This window comes from Betta splendens, chromosome 10 (genome assembly GCF_900634795.4).
Source record: "Betta splendens chromosome 10, fBetSpl5.4, whole genome shotgun sequence".
Lineage (NCBI taxonomy): Eukaryota > Metazoa > Chordata > Actinopteri > Anabantiformes > Osphronemidae > Betta > Betta splendens.
This window is the reverse complement of record NC_040890.2, coordinates 6,608,952-6,633,551: the sequence shown is the minus strand read 5'-3', so window position 1 is coordinate 6,633,551 and position 24,600 is coordinate 6,608,952. Positions and strand designations below refer to the sequence as shown.

The 24,600-nt window shown below is 46.9% G+C and overlaps 4 protein-coding genes across 4 annotated transcripts; 2 read left to right on the top strand and 2 right to left on the bottom strand.

Annotated features, from left to right (window-relative positions):
* Nucleotides 1-12,235: 12,235 nt before the first annotated feature.
* Nucleotides 12,236-13,931, bottom strand: LOC114864960 (transcription factor HES-7-like). Its single transcript, XM_029165972.3, has 4 exons — nt 13,837-13,931; nt 13,514-13,609; nt 13,321-13,414; nt 12,236-13,216 (listed from the first exon to the last, which is right to left on the bottom strand). Exons 1-4 carry the CDS (start codon nt 13,891-13,893, stop codon nt 12,591-12,593), a joined length of 873 nt encoding a protein of 290 aa, XP_029021805.1. The 5' UTR covers nt 13,894-13,931; the 3' UTR covers nt 12,236-12,590.
* A 1,674-nt stretch (nt 13,932-15,605) lies between these two features.
* Nucleotides 15,606-16,850, top strand: her5 (hairy-related 5). Its single transcript, XM_029165294.3, has 3 exons — nt 15,606-15,910; nt 15,992-16,087; nt 16,176-16,850. Exons 1-3 carry the CDS (start codon nt 15,860-15,862, stop codon nt 16,641-16,643), a joined length of 615 nt encoding a protein of 204 aa, XP_029021127.1. The 5' UTR covers nt 15,606-15,859; the 3' UTR covers nt 16,644-16,850.
* Nucleotides 16,851-19,910: 3,060 nt separating this feature from the next.
* Nucleotides 19,911-21,316, bottom strand: pfdn6 (prefoldin subunit 6). Its single transcript, XM_029165213.2, has 4 exons — nt 21,120-21,316; nt 20,832-20,902; nt 20,594-20,718; nt 19,911-20,198 (listed from the first exon to the last, which is right to left on the bottom strand). The coding sequence occupies exons 1-4, from the start codon at nt 21,181-21,183 to the stop codon at nt 20,078-20,080; spliced, it is 381 nt and encodes a 126-aa protein (XP_029021046.1). The 5' UTR covers nt 21,184-21,316; the 3' UTR covers nt 19,911-20,077.
* A 174-nt stretch (nt 21,317-21,490) lies between these two features.
* On the top strand, nt 21,491-24,331 carry mmgt1 (membrane magnesium transporter 1). The gene is made up of 4 exons (XM_029165245.3): nt 21,491-21,643; nt 22,029-22,081; nt 22,167-22,270; nt 23,460-24,331. The coding sequence occupies exons 1-4, from the start codon at nt 21,565-21,567 to the stop codon at nt 23,614-23,616; spliced, it is 393 nt and encodes a 130-aa protein (XP_029021078.1). The 5' UTR covers nt 21,491-21,564; the 3' UTR covers nt 23,617-24,331.
* The last annotated feature ends 269 nt before the right edge of the window (nt 24,332-24,600 follow it).

Here is a 24,600-nt window from a genome sequence, read left to right as displayed (position 1 = left end):
ACAATGCTGGCCCTGATTGTCATTCTTCAGCATCTTAGCAAAGGTAACAAGCATTAAAATGATGGACAGGGTGCGCTTCAGTTCAAGCAACAGAGCATGTTGCCATAATAGTTATCCATGACTTTGACCTGCAGCAATACCGCCAACTTAAATTTCAGCACAGGGCTTGTTGCCATTACCTTTGTGGTCATGAAAAGCAGACTTTGTGCTAATCTGAGAGTGTGACCCCCTCTGCCCCCCTTTGACATTTTGAAGGTCATCTCTTTAAACACGCTGGAAACCCTGACTTGTGATACCTGATGCTCAGAAGTGCTCTTTGGCACTTGTTAAACCGATGTTTTTGGAGTCTCCCTGGCCCTGGGACAGATGCTTTTGTTCCACCTACCCCGCCTCCTCCAGGTGGTCTCTGGCTCCTTGCTGAAAACACTTAAACCCCTCATCCGCACCCACTCTGAAGGGCCGTCTCATGCGCTTAATGGTCGCTCTCTGACTTTCATCAGCTTCTCAGCAGTGGCCTTAAAGGGCTCTTGAGGAAACCCAATCAAGTGTGTGTGTGTGTGTGTGTGTGTGTGTGTGTGTGTGTGTGTGTGTGTGTGTGTGTGTGTGTGTGTGTGTGTGTGTGCACCACAGGCAGGTGTGGAAGTCAGTGATCTTCCGTGTCTATCTTCACAGTGCAGTCAGACAACGCAGGTGTTCCCTCAGCACTGTGATCTGGGCCCTGCGAGCAGCAGCCACAGGAGGAGGGTGGAACTACACTTGGCTTTGTTGTCTGCCCCCAATTACCAGAGAGCATAATTTCTATATTTAGAAGACTGCACTGGGGGAAGACAGGGGAGGTGCAGCGAAGCTCACCTGTTGCTCTAAAGCCGTGGACACTTCTAAGGGTGTGTTTGTGCAGGGATGGTGTCTGCAGCTTTATGTCATTTGAATCCCGCAACTATTGATTTCAGGCTCTTTGTTGTTTGTTTATTCCTTAGTAAATTGCTGTGCACACAAATTATGAGCTGCATGCATGTTTATAGGGATTACAGCAGAAGTGTAAGTATAGCGTGGTCCACTTGATACTTTTGGGCCTTTATGCGAGTTCACAGAGAGAGAAAATCTGCAGCCAGCGGGTCCCAGTAAATGTTTGTCTATAGTTCATGTTTTAGGTCTGGGAAAAGAACATGTTGGACATATTGTGCATTTGCTGCGTTTGAGCTCAATCATCTTCGGTGTCATAGCTGAGAGGATCTTGCGGTGCGCCTGCTGCAAGCGGCAATTAAAGCAGCATACCTGATTTACTGACACTCCGCATCGCGAGCTGTCAGCTCCGGTGGAAAATATGCTGCCGTGTTTGTGTCTCCACGGAGACGCCGGCGGAAAACAGCCGTGTTTAGGTGTTGTTCGGAACGCCACGAGGCAGCGGAAGAAGTCGGGCGGCTGTCAGCGCACGCGGTGAACTGTGTGTCTGCTGTGACGTGCTGCCAGTGGCTGACGCTGCTTCATTTAACCACAGGGAGTTGAACACAGTGGCGTTTGGAGGACGCTGATCTTCATCTATAGGACAGCAAATGCTATATTTACCTATATTATATACGTAGCTATTATGTAAAAAGCCATTATTATTATTATTATTATTATTATTATTATTATTATTATTATTATTATTATTATTATTATTATTATTATTATTATTATTATTATTATTATTATTATTATTATTATTATTATTATTATTACCTGTAATGTCACAGTGTTTGTACTTACACTTGCTGTCTCCTTATGCAACTTGATATTCACAGCATCTGAATTTTAAATATTGTGTTTTGTATGTAATTAAAAACTTTTAGCCTCTTGCTTTATCAGATATGATGGGCTAACACATAGCGTATTGAAAAAAGCTTATTAAACAAGCTCCATATTGCCGGGCCACAGGATTAAAAAACATAACCGAGCTTCAGATATAAGGAACATAATGCTAGTTCAGATTAAATCTCAGCTTCACATGCAGACTTCAGGTTAGATTCTCATATCACAGTTTGTCGCTCACTACCTGAATGACCTCAGTAACAATATTTATACAGCCATTCAGTGCATTCATCAAATGATGCTGGTATAATTTGACATGTTTTGCATTTCAAATGCAGGGATAATTAAAGTAAATGCAAAGTACAGATTCTGCATAGACTAGACATACTCAGTCAAGAAGGCCCAACACAACAGGACGTATTATGTTCTTCAACAAATCCCAGTTCATTCTGCAGCTGATTTATTTTTTTTAGTTTCTGAGCTATCCAGCGTAGGACTCACATCTGCTGAGCAAACCAGTGTGTGAGCAGTGGTGTCGCCCCGTCCTCTGGCCCATATGTCCACATTACACAGTCACAAATTAGGTCTTGACATTTGGGCCCTATAATTGCTCCCCGAAAAGCATGAGGCATCAATTAGGCTCTCAGCGCCGTGACAGGTTATCCCTACAGGACATAATCACCCCGATGAACGGCCACACACACAATCTCCTTTTTTCACACTCACCCACATACAACACTTATATAATTTATCAGCTACACTATTTCAACTTCTGTATAAATATTTTTATGATATTATGAAATAAAGTTATAATTTCAGGAAATCCTGAAATGGTGTGTGTGTGTGTGTGTGTGTGTGTGTGTGTGTGTGTGTGTGTGTGTGTGTGTGTGTGTGTGTGTGTGTGTGTGTGTGTGTGTGTGTGTGTGCTAATAACAGCATAGATCCCTTTGATTCCTCCACTCCGGCGCTGCCTGACAGTTTGTGCTCCCACGGGGCGTGGAGATCTCCAGGGTCAGGAAAAAAAGGTCAGATGGTTCATTTCCATAGCTCCCACTTTAAACATTCTTCTAGGTTTTGGAAGCAATTCAATCAGCAATGAAAACATCGGTTAGCGGCGTGGAATTACCAGCCGCCGCTTAAGATGCAGAGCCCTCGCAAATAAGATGGATGGATCCCACACGAGCGTGTTCGGCCCTCAGGACTCGGAGATAAGATGCGTGTTATTGTGCATCATGAATGTGGGATGTTTGTGCGTAAGTGAGTAAAAAGTATTGAAACAATAGCAAAAATGTCTTCATGTTAAAAGAGATGACGGACGCAAAAAAGGACTTAGTAATTGAAAGAAAAAGAAAGTAAAAGTGACAGTTGGCATCTGATGATGTCAACACCGTCATGACACAAAAAAATAAAAAGAAAACTTTAATTTCACCTTAAATTAGAAAGATTCCCTGACTTTAGTTAAATTCTAACTAAATTCTAAATTCATGATACATCACATCCAGCACTGAGTGTTTATCATGAGTGTAATAGCCATGAGGTATAAGTAAAGAGTCCAGCTGTCTCCCACACCCCCTGCCTGGCTAAAGGGCACGCTGGAGGAAGACTGTACTCTCTCCTACCGGCCAAAGTGGAAATGCGCTTTGTTGGCCCTCAGTCAGGCGGAAAATTGCGAACCCATTTGTCATTGTGTGCCAAAACGCGGAGGTCAGTCAACGGATTCCTTCATGACAAGCTTACGGAATCGAATGTTTTTCCACGGCCTCACCCTTTCACACCTGCACCTTCAGGTAAAATAACAAAACGAGGGGAGGACGGGAGAAAAGAGGGCTTAGGGAGAGCGACTCAAAGGCAGGGGAGAGAAAAACGATACGCGGGAAGAATTCCTGCCGCCCCATTGGCCACTTCAGCTCATTGGAACCCAACATATACATTAAGCTCACTGTGGCAGATGAAATGTGAGGTTTTGGCCGCCGACCAAACCTGGAGAATACGACTAATCACTCCACAGAGCATTCTTACAGGCTCAGAGGGATTTCCTTTGCTGTTCGCTCTCAAAACAGCAACTGCTTCATCTGAGGTAATAACAGAGAAATCCTGTTACTGCTGCAGCGCTGCCTCTCAAAGACACGATGCACGTTTAATACTGAAGGAGTCGTGGGGAAGGTCAAGGTCAAGGTCGACTGATTTTACTGATAGCAGTTTTCGATTTAACCATGAGGGCATCAACACAAGAAGAGCAGTAAAAGTAAAAGCAAAGTCAGTCGTGCATCACTCGCCAGAGTTTGACCACTGACCTCAGCTCACACATTCACACAAGCCTCTAATGCAACACTGGGCTCTGAACGGGTACAATGTTTAGCGCCGGCGAGCGTTCGAGCCAAAGGGCAGCGGCGACGCAGAGGAACGGCTTCAGTCGTGGACAAAGTTCAGCTTTGACCCGATGCTGACACGCGAGAGAGTCAATGATCGGCAAAGGCTCATTCTGCCGTCAGAGCGAAGTGAAACGCGTGTCAGACGGTAACGAGACGAGCCAGAACGAGGTAAACAAGGACAGACGGAGGGACCGGCCTGTGTTGATTCCTCATGAATGGTTGCTATGTTGGAGTCTGGCCTCCTGCTCCCGCTGTATTCAGGAATTTAAAGCAGTAAAACAGACGGCGTGTGTCCTGCTTCGCTGTTATTTACTTATTATATGAATTTTGTCTTCGGCCTCCTCAGTCTGACGTAACGGCAACAAAGCCAAACACATGTGGGCTGTTAACGTCAGCCAATACGATCCTCCATAAGCTCCATTAGCTTCAGAGGGGAAATCGTTTTGAAAATCACTTCTTGTCGACTAATCCTGATATTAAACGGACAGAAATCCTCTCTGTCCCACACACACACACACACACACACACACACACACACACACACACACACACACACACACACACACACACACACACACACAACCTACCGCAAACACTGCTTTGCCATAAAGTACATTCATCTGTAGCTTTCACACAGCTACTCTGTGTAAATCACTGAGCTACAATGAGCAAGTCCCTGCGAGTCTCGAGGTATAATTGATCCAAGTGTTCGGCTCCGGTCCCAGTTGTGTTGGAGAACAGCAACGGAGCCGGAGCCAAGACAGAAAAACCACTTCAGAGGAATCAATCTAAGTCAGCGGATCCGTAACACGTTGCACTCTGAGCACCCGTTCCAGCCATAATTACATCACCGCACAGTGTAAGTGTGGCTCCAATATAAAAAGCTGGATGGAAACAGAACGCACACCGTCATGGCGCCCGCAAATCATGTCACACCGAGGTGGACTTTAATAAGCAGATAAAAGACGAGGTGATTGACTTCTCAATGAGCTCACTGCTGCTCTGGCTGCTCTCACCGTGATCTCCGGGGGTGTTGCGGTGCAAAATGTTATTGGGGGACTTCAAACGATGCAGCAGCGCAGCTCAGATCCTCCTCCGCGTTAATAACTTTGAGTGCTTCTGGAAGGAGGAAATCCCCTGGCCTGGAAACACACATCACTCCACTACAGAGACAGGGAGCCGGGCGGTGTAGCGCGGCCAGCTGTCAGGCTCCACCCGGCAGAACCCACCAGAACCCACCAGAACCGAGCCGAGCCCGCGTCCAGCGACCCTTTTAAAAACACTGGCTGGTTTTTACAGTTTTGTCTTAATTAATCAAGATCCTGCGTGCGTTCACCAGAGCAACAAAGGCAACGCACACAACGACAGCCCCGGAGCCGAGACGATAAGACGCGACCTTAGAACAACACGGGGGAGCGTGGACGTCAGTGCAAAATCACAGGAGGACGGCAGCCACGAGGACAGAACAGCCACTGTAATCAGCAGAACAGCAGGAACACGATACGGGACAGCGGGGAACATCAAGGACGCCGTCTACTCGGACTCGCACTTGGACTGATTGTGATACTTGTGATGACTCATGGAGGCAATGGGGTCTGGTGGGCGGAGTGGAGGAGCTGGACACGGGAGGATGCTGATGACACCTTAGCCTCCTCCTCCTCCCGCTCCTCCTGCTCATCACGCATGCTTGCCTCTCCACGTCCCACTAACTAATCGTCATACAGATCTGGCAAGAGAATAGAGTCGCCGAACACACAGGAAATATCACATTTAGTGCTTTCTAGAGTTTCACGCCGTGCTTCCCGGCGTTCATTTCCCATGGCTTTGACCGCGCAGATGCCATTAATATCTGCTTCACTAGGCAGAACTGGGGACTTCAAAGCGCCGGGACTCGGAGGAATAGTTTGGGGAGCCGTTCAAGTGTTCCAGTGTTTGAGCGGGGGGCCGTCTATTTCCCCACAATAGCGGATACTGTGCTGGTGCTAAGAGGCAGGTCCAGCTCACATTATTCTGTCTGCTTGGCTCCGGTCCTCCTCTGACCCAGGTGTGTTTTTATTGGATTGGACATTATCAGTGAGGTGATCAGAAACCCGCTGCCAGCTCCGCAGGTCAGCGCTGTGTTATGAAACCAGAAGCATTCGTTGGGGAAGAGGAAAAGGGGACACATGGGTTCGGGAGTGGAAGGAAGCAACGAGTGTCCTCGGGTTTCAGGGGACGTGAGCGCAGCGTCATAAATTACCTGGCGATTAATTAAAATGACCCCCGGGACAAATGAGGCGGCTCCGTCCGTGCTCTCGCTCGCTCTCGGAGGATCAAAGCAAGGAAAATGCAGGGGAATCGTTTCAAGCTCTCAGAGCGGCACATCGATGCTTAGACGCACATTCCCGCTGTCAGCGGCAACAAAGGCCGTGTTCTGGGAGAGCAGAGGCATGTCACTTCCCAGCATGCCTCACCCGCGCTGACCAACCCCAACAGCAGGTACGGCCCTGGAGGAGGACGCGCTTCCTGCTGTCGCTGGTGGCTGCGTTACAATCGCGTGCAGTGCGTCTTGGCGTTAATGTTTATTTTCACAGGGAGCGACTCATTCCTTTGGTCTGACCCTGAAAGATGCGCGGCGTAATCACACCAGCGGCGATAGCGGCACGTCTGCAGACATGACACACTCGCTCAGCTCGCGCTGTGTCAACAGGCGCGGCGTCCCGTTCACCGGAGGCGTTGTTTTCGTCCCAACCAGCCGCGCACACGTCTGAATGCAACGCAGGCGCCCGAATGCAACACAGGCCCCCAGATGCAACGCAGGCGCCCGGATGCAACGCAGGCGCTGCAGCTGCATCTGCATCAGCATCTGCGGCTGCGGCTGCGCAGACAAGCAGTATACTGTTTGCCTTAATCCGTCATGGTCGCTACCTGCACAGTGCGCTGCTCAAGGGTCTTTACTTACATAAAACTTACCTGAGGCGCTCACTCACTCAAGTTCACTGTGTCATTTGTCCGTTAACACTGTTTGTGTACTATTATATTCACAGACTGGATGTTTGTGTGTGAAGTGTTGATCTACAGTTCAAGGTGACAAATAAAAGAATAGAATAGATCCATTGTTAAATAAATATATTGAATAATCCCAAAATAAAGCAAACTGCAGTATTAACTGTATTAGACAGTTGAATAACAGATTATCTGTTCAAAAGGCAGCTGTGAATATGTGGAAACCACAGTAAGAGAATAAGGTCGTAAAAGCACTGAAAGTCAAGAATTGAAAGTGGTTTCGTGGTTGTTGTGACTTTATTGCTTTATTTGGGCTTTATTTGTGATTTACTGGGGTCTATTACAGCTGATTGGGTTACAATCAACATGAGCTTGGCCCCGTGCTGTTTCAAACACATAAAGCACGATTAGAGGCTTTTGAAGAAGCGCTGCTCCAGTAAATCCACCGCCTGTCGCCCGCGCGCTGCCGCTCGGACCTCACCGCAACCCGCAAATCACAGTCCACCTGGCGGATTTAATGCGGAGCCTCGCCGATAGCCTGCAGCTTATGTCATAGGGAAAGCGCGGTTAACGAGGAGCACGGCGGGTAATTGCGCTCCGCTCTCGTCCCTCCGTTACTTCCACGGCAGCAGCACACGAGCATTGTCTAATCTCCCTGCTGTGATGGTGTAGGCCTGAAAAAAGCTGCTGACAGGCTACTTTCATGTCACTTATCTCGCCACCCTATCGGGGAAATCTAGACGGAGCAGACAAAGTACCACCAGGCCCCGTAGCTCCGAGCCCGGCTTCATCTGCTCCATCACATCTGGCCGTCTTTGCTCCTCGGGGGAGATGAGAGCTCGGTGGTCTGCACATTTAAGCCGCAGCAGAGAAACAAAAGGGCAGCACAGATAAGTGGGAGGAGGAGGGGGGCGTCTGTGTGCGCCGACGGGCGAGCAAACATGCGCTGGATGAAAAGAGAGGGGGAGAAAAGCTCTGATGAATGGCCTCACATCATCTCACGCAACACTTGTCGGGGGGAGATTCATCGCGTTCATCTCTGCGACGGCCCCGAACGCTCCGAGTCGCGCGATGACGCCGCGTGAATAAATAAACAGTGGCACAGGTTCGGAGACTCGCACGCATCCTCCGCACCGCCTCGTCCTCGGGTCACGCCACGAGGCCCAGCCGCTTCGGCCTCTGGGAGGAAACCAGAGGGAGGAGAGAATCTGCTGGTCACTCGCCGCCAGCGACGCCCACCAGACACCGGCCGGCGGCGACTTGGCAGCGGAGGCGTGTAATTTCCCATTTACCGTAGAGGAGCTTGTTCCTGCAGGAAGCTGCGGGGGGAAACCCCGACCCCACACCCCCAACACACACACACACACACACACACACACACACACACACACATACACACACACACACACACACACACAGGGCACAGTTTGCTCATCTTCTGCAGAGCGGCCAGGTGTCAACTTGTGGCCGTGCAATAAAAGGATGTTTTACCAGCTGGTGATGTCTCAGTGGGAAGTCTGTGAACACAACACAGGCCCTGGTTTGTTTGAACCAATATGAAGATGGCCATCTTTTGATCAGTCCCCTTTACTGTTAAATGAAGCTGCAGATGAGTTTAATGTCAGAGCTTGTGCAGGAGAAGGCAGCGCTCAGACCGTCGGCAGCGGCGGTGGTGGAATTCTCCCCAAGATAAGGACAGAGTGGTGTGTTTGTCAGTGTGTGGGGCCCCTTAAGGGCTCGCATGGTCTGATGTCCACTCACTCTTTATCCTGCACTCTGACATTTTCTCAGCAGTATGAGGTTACATACAGGACATCAAGATGATCAAGAGAAAAGAGAAAAGCAGCCTGTTTCTGGTCACATCAAGACAAAACAGAGTGCTCCCTAAATGAGAGCGGACGGCGGCCGGTATTTTTAGACGACCTGTGGATCTGTGGCTATTTTTATCTCCAGCTTCTGTCCGGAACCGTGACCTGCGACCCGTCGGGTTCCTACTGAATTCCCACGAAGCGGTGCTGAAGTGCAGGCGCGGGATCACGAGCGTCCTGGGGCCACAGTGTGTAACCTGCGGGGGTCACGGCCCACCCGTGGGGGGAGGGGGGGGTCACGGAGGCGGCGGAGGATGCATGTTCCCAGACACAAAGCGGCTCAAACACAAAACAGGCAGCAAAACGGGATTTACACGCGAAGCCCCAATTATTTAACTTTCACTCATTTCGAACTTGTTGAACTTCAACTCTAGTGAACTCGACGGTCAAAGGAGCTCCGAAAAGCTCCATTGTTCATCATCTCCAGCGTGAACGAGGGCGTACGACAGTGGGGCGACGCAGCGGACCCATGCGATGGCAGCCGCTGAAAGCGGAGAGCGCTGAGGCATGAGTGAAAAGCGCTTTACGTCAAACATAATTGTCCTGGCCTGAAAAACAAGCCGCTGATGTCTGATGTGATTTCCTCCCGCTGGGCTCGGGTTACTTCCTGTCTGCTCCGAGCACGTTCGCAGAGACAGTGAAGCCGCTGTGGAGATTCCCTGCTGTTTCTGTCCACGGAGGGGTCGAATCTGATGACCTCTCGCTTCCTGTTTGCTCCGGTTCGACTTTTTCAACTTGAGACGCAAAGTCAGGGTTCTCACATCCAAGCCGCAGAAGTCCTCATTTGTTTAGGGGAGCCCAAACCTCACGGTGGAGCCAGTACAGAATTGGTCCCGCTCCATCCCATGCTCAGACCTCCCCTCCTGGACCTTCTTTCGCCCCTTTGCTGCGGCCTGGAAGCGCGTCCAGCTGTCCCATCATTCTGTCAGCGCCGCTGTCTCCCTCAGCCCCAGATTAAAAACGCCAAAGGAGCCGCCAGGAAAAGTGGCTCGCCCCCGTCTCTCAGGACTTATGTCAAAAATGTTTCAGTCCTCAGGTAATTTGCTACAGTCTGGGATCCTTTCACTATTTACTTCAAAGAACCTCGCAAAGAGAGACAAATGAAAGGGAGGAAGAATGATATTTAGCTGTGGGTAGTGACAGATCTGCATTCTTGAGTATTGACATGCGCTGTGAGTGAGGAGTCCTCCTCCTTCTCGCAGGGATGCTGACTGGCGCTGCAGCCGTCCTTAAATCTGACTGATAAAAAGCTACAGATCCGCGGACCGTCTTCCAAAATAGAGCTTATTCAAACAAATTGACTCAACTGCACAAGAATGCTCAGTCACTCCTACACAAACAGACGGCATACTAGACAGCTGGGGTTCAAGGTTTGGAAAATCACTCCTACTGCTCCGTGTCCTGTAAACCGCACTTGTTTTCTTCCGCGGCGAAGTGCAACGCGAACGGTTGTGATCATCGTGAATTTGAGCCCAGCTTGAACTGAGTCTGTGTAAAAACGGGCTCCTGTCTGCGTTTTTTTAATACTGGCACGTTCACTGACGCCTCTTCACTCCTGATGCATAATTACAGACTGGTTGCGACCTTTGGGAGCAGAAAACAGAATGTTATAAATCCAGTTACATAATAATTATTAGAATTAATGTGGTTATTTTCTGTAGATGGAAGCGCTCAAATACTAAAGTCAGAGCGAACTTTAACAATTCAGTAGTACTTCCTTATAAATAAACGCCAGGCCACGTCCCTCCGCAGCGCCCCCTGGTGGAGGTTTATGGGGTGACCACAGTCGGTCAATTTGCAGATGTCGTGTTTTCAGTGTTTCAGCGCCTGTCCCGAACACACACACACACACACACACACACACACACACACACACACACACACACACACACACCACGTTCGCCTGTGCGCTTTCAAGTCGTACAAGTGCGCACATGTGCGATGAAAAGCTCTGACATCAGTCCCGTCTCAGCGTTTGGATCTTTGCAATGCGCCAACACGAAGGAATCCGGAGACCCGACGCAGGCCGTGACAAACCCCGTGACAGCTCGGCAGAACAACATCTCGGGCTTTCAAACCCAAATCAGGAATGCGGTGCAGACAAAAACAGTGATTAAAGACGGTAACAGGATCGGCTCTAATCAGCATGTCCTGAGAAAATGCCAAGGAGTTTGTCAGGTCAGTGCAAGAGGCGAACCCTTTCCCTATTAATTATATTCCGTGCCGCAGTGGGCCTGCGCAGTGTGAGCGCTCTTCTCTGCTTTCATGCGTCTGTACGGGATGATCAAAAACACGCACTGAGGCAGTTTGGAGAACCGAGCTGTGGCTGCCCTCTCATTTCTCTGACAAAGAACAATGGCAACCTCATACTGACGGCACTCACACAGAGAGCTTCTTCAGCATGTGCGGAGTGTTGGGGGGGTAACTATTATCCAAAGACGTGTTCTATCATGTGATAACGTCTGTTTTCTGAAGCCAGATCTTCTGGTGCCCCCCCGCTGAAAATATTCCAAGCTTGTAACGGAGATTTGATGATCAGATAGAGAACGAGCAGGACACAGGGAGACAGGAGACCAGACTGCTGGTCTGGTATATTCAGCCTGTCGCTCAGTGATATGTCCTGTGGCCAAAGTGACAGCCCCCTCTTCAGCGCTCACTGCGAGAGGTCAGGGAGGGTGGCGGTCACCTGCAGTGCTGCGGCTGTGCGTGTGTGTGCCAATGCTGCCCCCTGGTGTTCATTGCGCAGTACTGCACCGCGGCCACGCTCATGCGTTATTCTCGCCTCATTCTGCAAATAGACGCGATGATACATATAATTAAACAGGTGGAACTCATTTTCGAGCGTGACACCAATTCTTAAACTTCGTCATTTGTGACCTCTTTATGTTTATACTAAGTGAGGAATGATCTGTCAAGGTTGCCCTTCATAACTGATCAATAAACCGAACTTATCAACCGTTACTTTTTTCGTATGCAGCATTTATAGTTTGATATTTAGCTTTTAGTGTTCCCTCTAAATCAACGTAAGTATTTTGTTCACACAGAAAAGAGATTTGCATTCTAAAATAACAAAAAAGTGTTTCTGCAGCAGAACCAGAGCAGGTGCTTCACCACTCTTCTTCTTTTGCTGCAGATGACTGTTGGTTACTACTACGTGAGATGTTGAATGCCCAGAGGTGCTGGCTTTCACTAACTAAAGGGCAGTAGATATCAAATAAATAGCAGTTAAATCCTCCAAAATTGGACATGTTCCTCTTACTCAGGTAAAATCCAATCACAGGCTACAATATGAAAGAAACATTGAGTTCTAACAATTAATAGTAATGTAGAGTAGAGTAGAGTAAATAAATGTATTTGTTTGTCTGTTTAGGTTATCTTTGCATGATTTGTATGATTTAAAATAAAGAAGTCAATAAACACAGACACAGACTTTCACAGGATCGAACACATTTTATTCACAAGAGAAATATAAAATAAAGATCGCTTTGCTCATATATACACTGTACATCCCTGGCATGAAGGTTAGTTGTAGGTGGTTAAGTCCTGCGGTTCTGGTTCTGCTGCTCCAAACCTGTCAGTCTCTGCTCCAAGGTCTCCACATGGCGGCGGAGCTCGGCGGCGACGCCAGCCTCTGTGTCAGGTGAGGAGAGGATCGCACTGTGGTGAGTGGAGGGAAGTGAAAGGCAGAAGGCCCAGTGTGAGGACCTGTGGGTGAGACGTGAAGGAAGGAGGTGTTGGAGGACGGGGGCGACAGGCAGGGGGGGTGGGAGAAGTGAGAGGCAAATGACGGGAAAGTCGGGGAGAGGGCGTACGTGGAGAAAGAAGGTGAGAACCAGGGGGAGGGAGGCGGGGAGAGAAAGTCGTGGCCGGGTGTGGAGCAGGAGTGAGGCTGGAACGGGGAGAGCGACGGGAGCGGCGGAGGCGCCTCCTCTCGTCCGCTCTCAGATGTGCAGACGGAGCCCAGGGACGCGGCGTCGTCTGCCACGTTCTGGCCCGATTCTGGTCCCGGCTGCCGGGCGCCCGCGTGACGCTTCATGCCCTCCATCAGGCCGGCCCTCTGCTCCGGGCTCATTCTGTGTATGTAGCCGTGCAGCCGGGCCACGCACCGCTGGAAGCCGGCGCTCTCCACGGCGGAGAGGGCACGAGCGCCGGGCTCTGGGCCGCGCAGGTTCCGGGCCTCTGTGGGACCATCAGTAGAACCTAACAGCAGGAGAGCGGGAGGACAAAACTGTAAAATTAAAGCAAACGTCTGCTGGGGCAAAAATGATCCTCGAATTCTGGTAAACTGCTTGGTTTTTACGAACCACTAATGAAGTTCTTCCCTTCTGTCCATTTCCGAAGATATTCCACAGTCAAGTCCAAAATCTCTGCTTTCTCTAGTTTGGAATTCTGCAGACGCTTCAGCAGAAACACGACAGAAACACATTTCGCAATTTAAAGTCAAGGTTTTTGTTGTGACGTCATCACCGTGTTCCGTTCTCTCTAGAGGCCACTTACTGGATCGGCGGTGTGATCTAACAGCAAGTGTCTCAGCTCGGCGAGACTTTGATTGATTCGATCTCTCCTCTTCTTCTCAACAACTGGTTTCAGGATCTAGACAGACGCGAGCGGCGTAACGTGATTACGATGAGGTCATCATCACTCATCAGGAACGCGGTGCATTTAAACAGTACAAGACATTAAGAATATCATCTTTGGTTTCCAAGTTTTAAAAGTTCCTAAAAGAACTTTAACTTCATAATAAACCAGTAAAATGTGTTAAAATTTCTTTTAAAACTGCTTTTTAAGCATTTTTTTCTGGCTGCGCATAAACTTCCTACCCTTTTCCGAGTCTTCCCTTCATCCGCACAGCTTGGATTCTGCAGCTTCTTCGTCATGTTGCGGTGTTGGAGGCAGACGTCAGGACACCGGGAGCAGCAGCGGTTCAACACTCTCCCGAGGCCTCGGAGCGCTTATAAAGGGCGTCGGGCGCTGCCTCTGGTTGGCCGACAGGTGCGAGTGACGTCACGTGACCAAAACGCTTTGAGCGATGGGAAAATCGAAACTAGTTTTTGAACCGTTGTCTGCGTCCTCCTAAAGAAAGAACGACCGTGTATTAGAACAGTATCACAGCTATCATAGATTATTTCTACAAGCAGCGCATATTTTGATTCATCGACATCCCAAATCACATGGAACAATTCATTTATTTGGCTTAGATATAAGTTGACAGATATCAATTTGAACCCAAACAGCACATCTCACTGATTTTATCAATGCTTCCCATGAAATCCCAGCCATGAAGTGAGACTCTGGGAAACTCCTCGTGGGAACGGGCCGTGGTGAGAAAGCGAGCGGCTCTGCGGACTGTTTTATGAGGTGTGAGACACTGGCACCCGCGCAAAGTGCTGAAAAGGACCAAATGAGCGCGATTAAGGAATTGATGCCGAGTCAGAGTGACGCAAGACGCCACCATTTCATGCATCACTTCGAATCGCGCGTGAATAACAATATTCTGCGCAAAGGTAGCAGCTGAACGTCTGTGGGATTTTTACTCTGAGAGCGAAAACGGGCACATGGAGACGCGGGCCACGCGTGTGCGCCGGCGCGAGGCTGGTTGTTACACGGCAGTGTTAAGTGTGCGCACCGCCGGATCAGCGCCTTGATACCGTTGGACTTCACACACGCTCCGCTTTAAACCCCGGGCCAGCTGTTGACCTGTTGACACGTTCCCAGCCGTGTCGGATGCAGCGGGGTTCGGCTCTTTTGTTGCTGTTTCGCCCGAGGAGTCACGATATTAGAAGGGGACGCTCCACCTCTCCGCCACCAAAGGAGCGCGCTTTCTAACTAATTACTTTCCATCACAGGCTCAAGCGATCACGTTATGAGGCTCATTTACGGGGCGGGCTATAATTCGTAATATTTATAGATCTAATTATATTTGCCACATTCCAACTCAGACTGCTCGAACTGAGTCTAGAAATACTGACTGAGCTCAGCGCGTTTCCCACTGCCATGGTTACCAGCAGTCGCCCCGATCCTCCGCTAATCGCCCGCTCTTTGATTTTAAACGGAAGTATCATTGGCTCTGAAAAGCCACTTAATCTCCACGGGATCCCCGTGATCCGATCATCCCCAGTGTTATCCTGACACTTTAGCCTATTATGGGGATCAGGGGTGACCATAAATGCAGTGCCGAGAAAGCCGCTCCAAAACTCAAAGAGCGCTTCCTTCCAACTGCGCTGCTTGGAGCGCCTGTTTCTGCGCAGAGCTTTTTCCAGCGCACGCGCTGGTTGTGGAGAGCTGTTCCCCACATCAGGGCAGCTCCTCTTTTGTGTTGTGGTGGCGGTGGAGGGGAGAAGACTCCAACATGCGGTCTAATGAATAAAATGAAATGAAAAACGGGCCAACCTCAAATTCCTACAATGCTCAGAATTAAGGTTCATATATTCAACATATGTTTATTAATTAACATTGTTTTATTGTGTTTCGCATCACATTCATGCTATTAGGTCGCTCCTGTGTCCGACCCCATAACGCGTTCATTCTTATGTGCGTAAACGTTGATCTTTTGAGAATCGCTGAGGAACTAAACCCAGTAAAGACGCACACACACGTCTGGGTTACTTCTAAACACACACACACGGGATTGGCCGTCATTGTCATTAATTATCTGCTGTGTGTCAGGTCATAATGAAGCCTGGGCCTTCCGCGGCAGGGCGTCGCCCAGTGAAGGAGAGGTGTGTCCTGCAGGGGAGTGGCTCCGAGCTCCGCCGTGAACTCAACAAATTGCGACGAGGACCCCAAACACGCTATTTCCAGATTTGACTCACGGCGGCAGCGGACACCTACGAGTCGATCACCATGAAGTCTTTCCCTCCATCCGCGTCTCCAAAGCAGAGGGCTGTGAAAAGGGTGCGTTGCCGATTCCTGACTCTTTGCCTCCAGAAATGTCGTCTAGGTTTGTTGATCTGATGTTTGACCTTTATCCCCAAGGTTCCTAAGCCCGTCATGGAGAAACGCAGACGGGAGCGGATCAACCAGAGTCTGGAGGCTTTGCGCCTCATGATGCTCGAGAACACCAACGATGAGGTGCGCAGCCATTTGGCGCAAACCTGTGTGATGTGTGTCAGTGTGGCGGATTGCTGGACATTTTTTGTGTTTCATTTGCTTCATGCAGAGAATGGAGAATCCGAAGGTGGAGAAGGCAGAGATTCTGGAGAGCGTGGTCCAGTTCCTCAAGACGGAGACAAACATGGGGAGGGGTCCGCGCGCCCCGAAGAGGGGCCCCTCCAGCGAGCTCCGGCGTTCTCGCAGCCACCAGCACAGCTACAGCGAGGGCGTGAGGTCCTGCCTGCTGCAGGTCAGCCAGTTCATCGCCAGCAGGAGCCAGGGCGCGGGGAGCGGGGAGTCCGTCCGGGCTTCGCCTGCGCCGCCGGGGCCCCAGACGTACCCGTCACCTCCCGCTCACATCCACGGGGAAGTGGCGCCCGCTGCTGCCGGAGACCCCGCCGCTCTGACCCCGCACCATCACGGGATCCCTCATCCGTACTTCATCCAGAACCACTATGACTCCAGGATGCTCGTGTCCCCCACGGCGGCCCCCGCACGGGTCGCGGATCCCGTGTGGAGGCCTTGGCCTCAGTAACAGACACTCTGACATAGATTATATTTTAGTAATGTGCTGTAGACGCTGCTGTGTAAATATGTATTCTATTGTACAGCCAGACTTTGTACAGTCAAGGTGACTTTCTTTCGACTCACGTTTAAGATGAAATTTTCATCTTCTCCACTTATATGTGGGTCTGTTCGCTTGATTTGCACAGGCATCATATGCTACATTTTTTTCCTTTTTTGTTGTAAATTTAAGACGTTTTTCAGTTTGACGTCTCACAGATTGTTGAATATGAGTTAAACTTGTTTTTTTTTTACATCACATTTTCTATTTTGTTTTGTTGGCGTTGTTGAAACGCGTGCGTAAAATTCGATCTTTGATTTTATAACTTGATGAAATGGGCTGATTTTTTTTTTTTTTTTTTTGGGCCCTGAGACGTAGTCGAGACGTGTATTCTGTGATTGTACTTGCCCAACTCCCTTCTTCCCGTCGCAATAAAAGTGCAATTGCTTGATCAATCCAAATCCCTTGAGTGGTCTGTTTGGCGAATAGTTTGTACTTGAAATGGGGCCAATCTGCAGTGCCGTTAGCGGGTACTTAGTCCAGGGCGGACCACAGTTGTGGCATCTATTGACATGTTGATAGTGGGGATGGGATTGAGTTCTATGATCCCGGGTGCTTTTTCAACATTTACGCGCTATCCAGCTGCAGGACTAGAAGAAGCAGAAGCCGACGTTTGAAACGCGATACCAAAGCAGATTTCTGCGACTATTTGGGTGGTCTAATATGTGATTGATCAACTATTGTTTTACTTAAATAAATCTACATCGTCTACGGAATTGCGAGGGTCTGTGATTTATTTTCTGGTAATTATGACAGACAGCCAAGTATATAAACATTAATTATAAGTTAATATAATTTGCTGCAGCCATAACGCGTCTCTTATAAGAACCGCCTGTTGTTTAAACATCGTGATTGTGAAATATTAATGAGTTGTAAACTTGAGACTTCTAAAGTAAATGCTGTGAACTGGGTAAAACTAAGCTGCACTGTGTAAATAGTGAGTTGAGCAACAGGCTGCAACCAGAATATCTCTGCGCACTTGAATGCGCCATGATCGCCTTCCACTCTGCATTAAGTATGTGTTAACTGTCTCTAAATATGCGAGCTCTCAGTCCGGCAATAGCCGTTTGACTCGCGGAGGTCTTACAATAGGAGCCATTTTTTAATGATGAGGCTCGCGCATTAAAATGCGGCCAAACTAATTTAAATCAACCTACGTGCAACCAAAGACATGCGTTTCAATATAAAACTCTGCGGTTCTATCTCATCCTATCGCTTTGTGCATCTCGTGGATAAACGTATTCCTTCAAAGCCTTTTTGAAACATTTTTATCAAAGGAGGTGTTAGTCCCGCTGGCTGATCTCAGGACAGGATGCGCTTTTGTGCGCTTTAAGGCTTAAACCCCCTGGAGAAAAGCCCCCAGGACTAAGTAAATCAATTAAAGCTGCAATGAGATTAGAGTTTCATTTGGGTGCATCTCCCCAAATGAAGATTAAAATCGGTGCAGTGGCAGATTTTTTGATGAGCCTTGTTTGGCTGTAACTAATCCCACGCACACTTTTTATTTTATTCATCTGAACAAACTGGGTTCAGAATATTCTTAAATTTGCAGCACTCTATCGTGTGAAACCGACCACATGGGAGACATTGCGGTCATTAGGAGATTCTGCCAGTGTTGTTTTTCACCACATCAGCGTGAACACGTGAAGTGAAAAACTCCCCTTTTGGTCCCATTGCCATAAGATTGGTGCTCACAGTTCACCAAAGAGGTCATGGTGGCATTTATTGGAGCACCTGCCTGGAAGTCCTGGGATTTGTTTTATATCTGGAAGAGTTAAAAGCCAACACTTTGTACGAACCTATATTTTACCTTAGATCAAATCCAGACATGTTTTAGGCAGGTGTGTTTATGCAACTGTGGATCTGACCTCACACAGGTCTGGCTTTATTAATACATGGTTTATAAACTGCTGTCCAGCAAATCATGCTCCTGGAAAACCAGAAATATATATCACACTTATATATCACACATTTAATTAACACTAATCAGTTCCAAATTTTCAAGAAACCTCCCCCATGTTTCACTGTTGTCGGCAGACATTCGGTCGGCTCACTGCAAACAGCAAATGACCTGCAACACAAATCTGCAACATTACATTGGAAGCAGAGTCTGGATGTTTTAACTCTCCCACACAGCTGTGACTGTTTAAGTTGCTGACTGAGTTTCAGCCTGAATCCATGGCCATTAGCAGCCACATGGAATAACTGGTTCATCACGTGACAGCATCCCACAAATCCACCAGTATTTCATTTACTGTTTGCTTTGTTCAGTCACGTTGTTGTGCAAAAAAGAAGCGAGCACTATGTGTATTAGTTTCAAGCATCTTCTCGCAGCTGGCTGGTGTGTGCTATAGGTTTCTGTGACTGGGTTAACCAATGGCCACGTGTCGACCGGGGCTACAGCTGCAGTCTGGATGCTGGGAACGTCGCACCTCAGGGTGTTAATGGGTTTGCTGGCACCCACGCGCCAGAGGTGACAGGCTCGCGCTCCCACACGGCATAGTGAAGCATTACTGCGCATTTGTCTCACGTAGTCACGCGGTTGTTTCAACGCAGCCTTATGCGCGGCCTGACCGGGTTACAGCGGGCATTCCCTCAATGTCATATAAACAGTAAAAATCAGTTTCCATAACGGTGGGTGGGGGTAAAGAATTCCGATTATTCTGCCGTGTAAACGCGTAACCTGGTTACTAATGGGCGATCTATCAGTGCGCATGTGCATGACAAAGGCTGCGACCGCCCGCAGACACTCTCCAGGTGACACCGAAGAAAGTCCGTGTAAACGCGCTTCCCAAACAACCGAGAAACCTGGTGGAGGAACACGTTTAACTTTTATATCTTTATAAAGCTCATATACACATCAGCGGCCCGGATTTGACTTTTACCAGGACTTAAAGCGTGTATTTATTTTCGTTTTATTATTCAAGTTGCCTAAATCCTCCACTGATGGAAGCCAGCGGGGGGACAGAGGGCGGGGGGGCACATTCATGTAGGCACCGCTTGGCCTCTTTCACCGCTGAGCTGTGGGGCGGGACTGCGAATGGGCAACATCTGCTGTGCTCTCCACCAGCCCGCCCCAGTGATTAATGCAAATATACCTACAAGAAACCTCCAGAAACACGCATACATTTATAGATGCAGTATCTGCAATGGCATGAAAAAGACGATGTAATTACCTTTCGTGAAAAACAACATGTTTATTAGTAACAAGAGAAAGCCACAGTAATAATGCTGCCTATGAGATACAAGCAGAAATTACTAGACCTTGGTGAACAATGAGACTGATGTCATCTATTTTCTGCCTCTGTTTGTGTGTGTGTGTATGGGGTGGGGGTGGAGGGTGGTCAGGCTTTGCCAACAGCCAGGCCCTGAGCTTTCTGAAACTCCTGTTGTAAACTGGCCAAGAGTTCTCGATGCTGTTCAGACTTCTTTTCCATGTCTTTTAGAAGCGTCTCATGCCTCTGACTGTAGAAAAATAAAAAAGAAGATTAATAAAAACACAATTTGGGATTGATTACTTTACCATGTAAGGGCGACACAAATAACATTTAAATTACCACTTTTTAATTGATGCAAAACAAATATAAACTAACATTTATTGTGAAATAACAGTCTTTGCAGGTGTATCTCTTACGCTCATTACGGCCCCCTAGCGGTTAATAAGCACAATAACACATGTATTCACTGAAAACATTTCAGTGACAGTGATTCCTGACATTTTAATGGGATTTAATTACTGTGCAATAGACTGTTCATCATTGTGGCTGTTGCATTAAGCATTTTATGTGATATCAACGTGTAACACAAAACCTGTAGCAGTGTACAAAACAGACATGAAAAACCAAGGTTTATTTACTCACATTTCTCCATTTATATACTCCAATCTTTTTGCGACTGTGGATTTGGCCTCATCCAGGTCTTGCTTCACTAATACTGGACCAATGAGTTTATAAACTGTGTTTGTGCTGTCCAGTAAATCCAGCTCCTGGAGAGACATATACATAATACACGTTCAATATTTCACGCACTGCCGATAAACCAGTTGTAACCACAGATGAGACAGATGAGTTATTAGAGAGAAAAAGAGTTCCCAGTTACCTCTTTTACAATGTTGTTCTCTGTCAGCTGCGTCTCCAGCTTCTGTCTGGCTGACAGGCTCTTGCTAACATCTGAACACAGACATGTGCTATTCAGTTGAGGCATTGCGTACATCAAAATAAAAGTGAAGCGAGCATATTGTTGGAAGAGAAAATGATTGTTTAAATACACAGGAAATGCCCAACCATCTCCCTCAGTGTTCAAGAATGTGCCCTCATATGGTCAGTTAGCTTTAGCTCGCCCCAACATGGCACGGCAGGACATTTACAGTGCAACGCTAGCACCTACCTTTCTGCATCTGAGCATATTTCTCTACCTCCGCTTGCAACTTCTTTTGAATTACCTCTGCCATATTTGTATGGGCCTAATAAATAACTAAATATGATGAATACACAAAAGCGATATTTGGCTAAATGTAGTATGAAATGAAAACTCAGCGTTTGTGAGCAGGAAAGGCAACGGCTAGAGCGGATATTATTCAGCCCTTTCAGAACAAAAGCCGTGTCGGTTTCATTTTATTATCAAAAGCAACTTACCACCTATAAATAACGTCAAATAAACGGAAATTGTATAGAAATTACACAGGAAAATTAGCATTTATATAAAGCTTAAAAAATATATGCTATCATGGCTTTAATTCGCGCGCTGATTTATTTTGACATTGTGATCTTTGCGACGCTTTACGACGTCGTTTTACGACACTGCACACAGTTTCTCATCGCTCTTGTTCAAGATGGCCTCATCATTTTGGAAAGGTGTTGTCGGCGTCGGACTTTTTGCCCTAGCGCATGCAGCTTTCTCGGCAGCACAGCGTAAGTTTGACTGCTCACAGTGATGACACCAGTGCCGGCGTCGTTGTTTATACCAGCGGGGCCCCGTAGTCAGCAGGCAGGTTGATAAATCAGCAGGTTGGGCCTCTCGCTCCCGCAGCTAGCTAACTACAAGCTACGAAGATTGTAGCGCAGCTTAGCTCTGCATTGAATTAGGCGCTGATGCCAGGCATGCCTACCCCCACTTAACGTTAAAAAAAGCACCGTCTGCGACCTATAAGACTAATACCGACCAACTAATATGTTATATTATTACTACTTCACTACGACTTTTTCTAGATTTGCCAATTTTAGCTGCTTAGATAATTTAATGACAGCAAATGAGTTTGACTGGAGGTGTCCAGCTAAATGATGTTTCCTCTTTCAGATCGATCATACATGCGACTCACAGAGAAGGAAAATGAGACGCTACCAATTGATGTGAGTGACTTTCTCCTTTTTCTTCCTAGAGCGAATTGCGAAAAGTTGTTTTCCCTGTAACGTGTGTATGTTCTTCCCTTTACAGATTGTATTACAGACTTTATTATCATTTGTGATGACCTGTTATGGTATTGTCCATATTGCTGGAGAGTTCAAAGACATGGATGCCTCCTCAGAGCTGAAAAACAAGTAAGTGATACCCTGAAGCATCCTAATCCCCTGATAATGTAGTTGTTTGTGTCTGCTGCCACAGGGGACATGTGCACTTCACAATCTCAGTACCATCTATAGTAACATTACTTGGAATCGATTCCCACAAACACCTACTAAACCTCTCTCAGGAGTTGTTGTTGTTATATTCTGATCAAAAAAAATTCATTGCTCACACCTTAAGCCACAAGTTAAATGTTTTTATTATTTATATATATATGTTCAAAAGTTTAATCTAATAATAAATGTGTAAATAACAATTGGGTACAATGGAATGAAAATCAAATGCTTTAAGTGCTGAGTTTCAAAAGAACATGGTTTTAATTTTTACAGTCGAAGCTAATGTCCAGTATGCGAAGAGTTGATCTACATTGTTATAAAACACTTACAACAGGGGAAATCAAACTGCGGTCCCCAGGGCCCTGCTAGTTTTCCAACTCTCCCTGCTGATTACCTTGATCAGGTGTGTTAAGTCAATCAGCAGCTGGATAAGACAACTGACACACCTGTTCAAGGTGATCAGCAGGGTTTGAGGAAGGAAGAGTTAAAAAAAACAAGGGATTAGTTTGAGTTTGACACCCCTGGCTTATGTTAGATATGATTTTATTTATATTATAGATTTCTTTAAAGATTTCTTTCTGGAAGCTATTACAATGTACAATTGAATGAAAAAGTAATAGCTCTGTTTTAGTATCCTCCAGTAGAATGTCAGGGTAGCTGTTACCATGCAGAGGCTCTGGAGATACTGGCTTGGTATCAGGGCAGTGCCCCAAAATATCAAAGTAAATCCTCTTCTGAATGACTGTAGAGACACTAAATGGATGCAGTGGCCTATTCAGAACCTAAAGGAGCTATGGAACGACCTTAAGAGTTATTTACACTGGACTAAGATGAATTGGTCAAATATCCCCATAGACAATGTGCAAGTCTGATCCTTAGCTACAGGAAAAACTTGCTTGAGATTACTGATGCTAGAGGTTAAAGTAGTTGCTTATTTTGTAAGCTGTGTGATTAACAGATGTGTTCCACAATGGCACACCATTTTATGAATGTTAGATGAAGTCCTACTAATTCAAGAAGGGTTAATATCTATCAAATACATCCTTATACAACCACATTTGTTAGGAACCAGATAGCTGATAACTTTCTCTTTTTTTTCCCCCACCAGAACATTTGATACACTGAGGAACCACCCATCTTTCTACCTTTTCAATCACCGCGGCCGGGTGCTATTCCGTTCACCGGAGGAGGAGCCGTCTTCAGCACAGAACCAGCAAGCTCTTCCGAACCCTATACGGTTACGCAAGCTGGAGCATGTGCACTGAGACTGGCCTTTTTTCTGCCTGTAACATAATCTGTGTCAGGTGTTTCTGTTCGACTGAGAGCGCAAAGTGAGAATTGAACTTCCTCCATTTAAATTTGTACTTGTACATAAACTAATATCCTGTTCAAACATGCATCTCTATTCATAGACGTGGTCAACACCATATTCAACGCTGACTGTGCCAACCCTTCAGTTTTTCCAAGCAATCTGTTTGTAAATGCTTTGGAGTCTTAAGATACTGAGACATTTTCCCAGTTTTCCTCCCTTCTGTACTCAGCTGGAAATTGTACTGTCCTTTGTGTGTCCTATGTATGAAGGCCGTACAAACGCTTCTTTCGCCTTTTGATTTCAACAACACATCAAGTCTTCAACAGCTAGTTTGTTAACATTGAATGAGCCTGTATGGACTGTGGATCCTTTGTTTCCTAGAAGCATATTTCTACATCATTTATGCAAGAAAAACATTGATTTGTGCCACAGGAAGTCAACTTAAGGTGAGAACAGAAACCATTAGACATACGTTCTAATGATACTGTGAACACTAATGAAGTAGAAAGTTATGGTACATTAGTTTGAAGGTTTTTTTCTTCATTTCACATTTTGTTAAAAGTTTTTAATTTAATAAAAAGGTGTAATGATTTTACAAGGTGTTGAATCTTGCTTTTCTCAGACAATAGTGATTAAACCTTTAACAATAAAAATAAATATCTGACCAACTCCTGCTTTTGCTTAGTTTTTGTAAAATGTTCACAGTATCAAAGTAAAATATTGTTTACTGTTAATGTATTTATTAATTTCAAAAAATGAAACTTATCCTTTGTTAAAACAGGATGGAGAAATACCTTTGGCAGTATTGTTTAAAGGGTTGTTAAGGTTCCGATAAGTAAAGAAAATCCAAGGTTAACTGATCACAGCCATTAGGACACAGAAGATGGGCAGCTTTGGCAGAACATTGTGATGACATACACTTGTTCATACTCATAAG

What these genes read in the sequence shown, in the direction of transcription:
- her5 (XM_029165294.3), top strand. Translation starts at nt 15,860, where the DNA reads ATGAAGTCTTTCCCTCCATCCGCGTCTCCAAAGCAGAGGGCTGTGAAA. An exon ending in AGCAGAGGGCTGTGAAAAGG is followed by an intron (nt 15,911 to 15,991) that starts GTGCGTTGCCGA and finishes TTTATCCCCAAG; the next exon opens with GTTCCTAAGCCCGTCATGGA. An exon ending in TCGAGAACACCAACGATGAG is followed by an intron (nt 16,088 to 16,175) that starts GTGCGCAGCCAT and finishes TGCTTCATGCAG; the next exon opens with AGAATGGAGAATCCGAAGGT.
- pfdn6 (XM_029165213.2), bottom strand. Translation starts at nt 21,183, where the DNA reads ATGGCAGAGGTAATTCAAAAGAAGTTGCAAGCGGAGGTAGAGAAATAT. An exon ending in ATATGCTCAGATGCAGAAAG is followed by an intron (nt 20,903 to 21,119) that starts GTAGGTGCTAGC and finishes GTCTGTGTTCAG; the next exon opens with ATGTTAGCAAGAGCCTGTCA. An exon ending in GAGTATATAAATGGAGAAAT is followed by an intron (nt 20,199 to 20,593) that starts GTGAGTAAATAA and finishes ATTTTTCTACAG; the next exon opens with TCAGAGGCATGAGACGCTTC.
- mmgt1 (XM_029165245.3), top strand. Translation starts at nt 21,565, where the DNA reads ATGGCCTCATCATTTTGGAAAGGTGTTGTCGGCGTCGGACTTTTTGCC. An exon ending in ATGAGACGCTACCAATTGAT is followed by an intron (nt 22,082 to 22,166) that starts GTGAGTGACTTT and finishes TTCCCTTTACAG; the next exon opens with ATTGTATTACAGACTTTATT. An exon ending in TCCTCAGAGCTGAAAAACAA is followed by an intron (nt 22,271 to 23,459) that starts GTAAGTGATACC and finishes TTCCCCCACCAG; the next exon opens with AACATTTGATACACTGAGGA.
- LOC114864960 (XM_029165972.3), bottom strand. Translation starts at nt 13,893, where the DNA reads ATGACGAAGAAGCTGCAGAATCCAAGCTGTGCGGATGAAGGGAAGACT. An exon ending in AAGGGAAGACTCGGAAAAGG is followed by an intron (nt 13,610 to 13,836) that starts GTAGGAAGTTTA and finishes GCGTCTGTCTAG; the next exon opens with ATCCTGAAACCAGTTGTTGA. An exon ending in TAGATCACACCGCCGATCCA is followed by an intron (nt 13,415 to 13,513) that starts GTAAGTGGCCTC and finishes TTTCTGCTGAAG; the next exon opens with CGTCTGCAGAATTCCAAACT.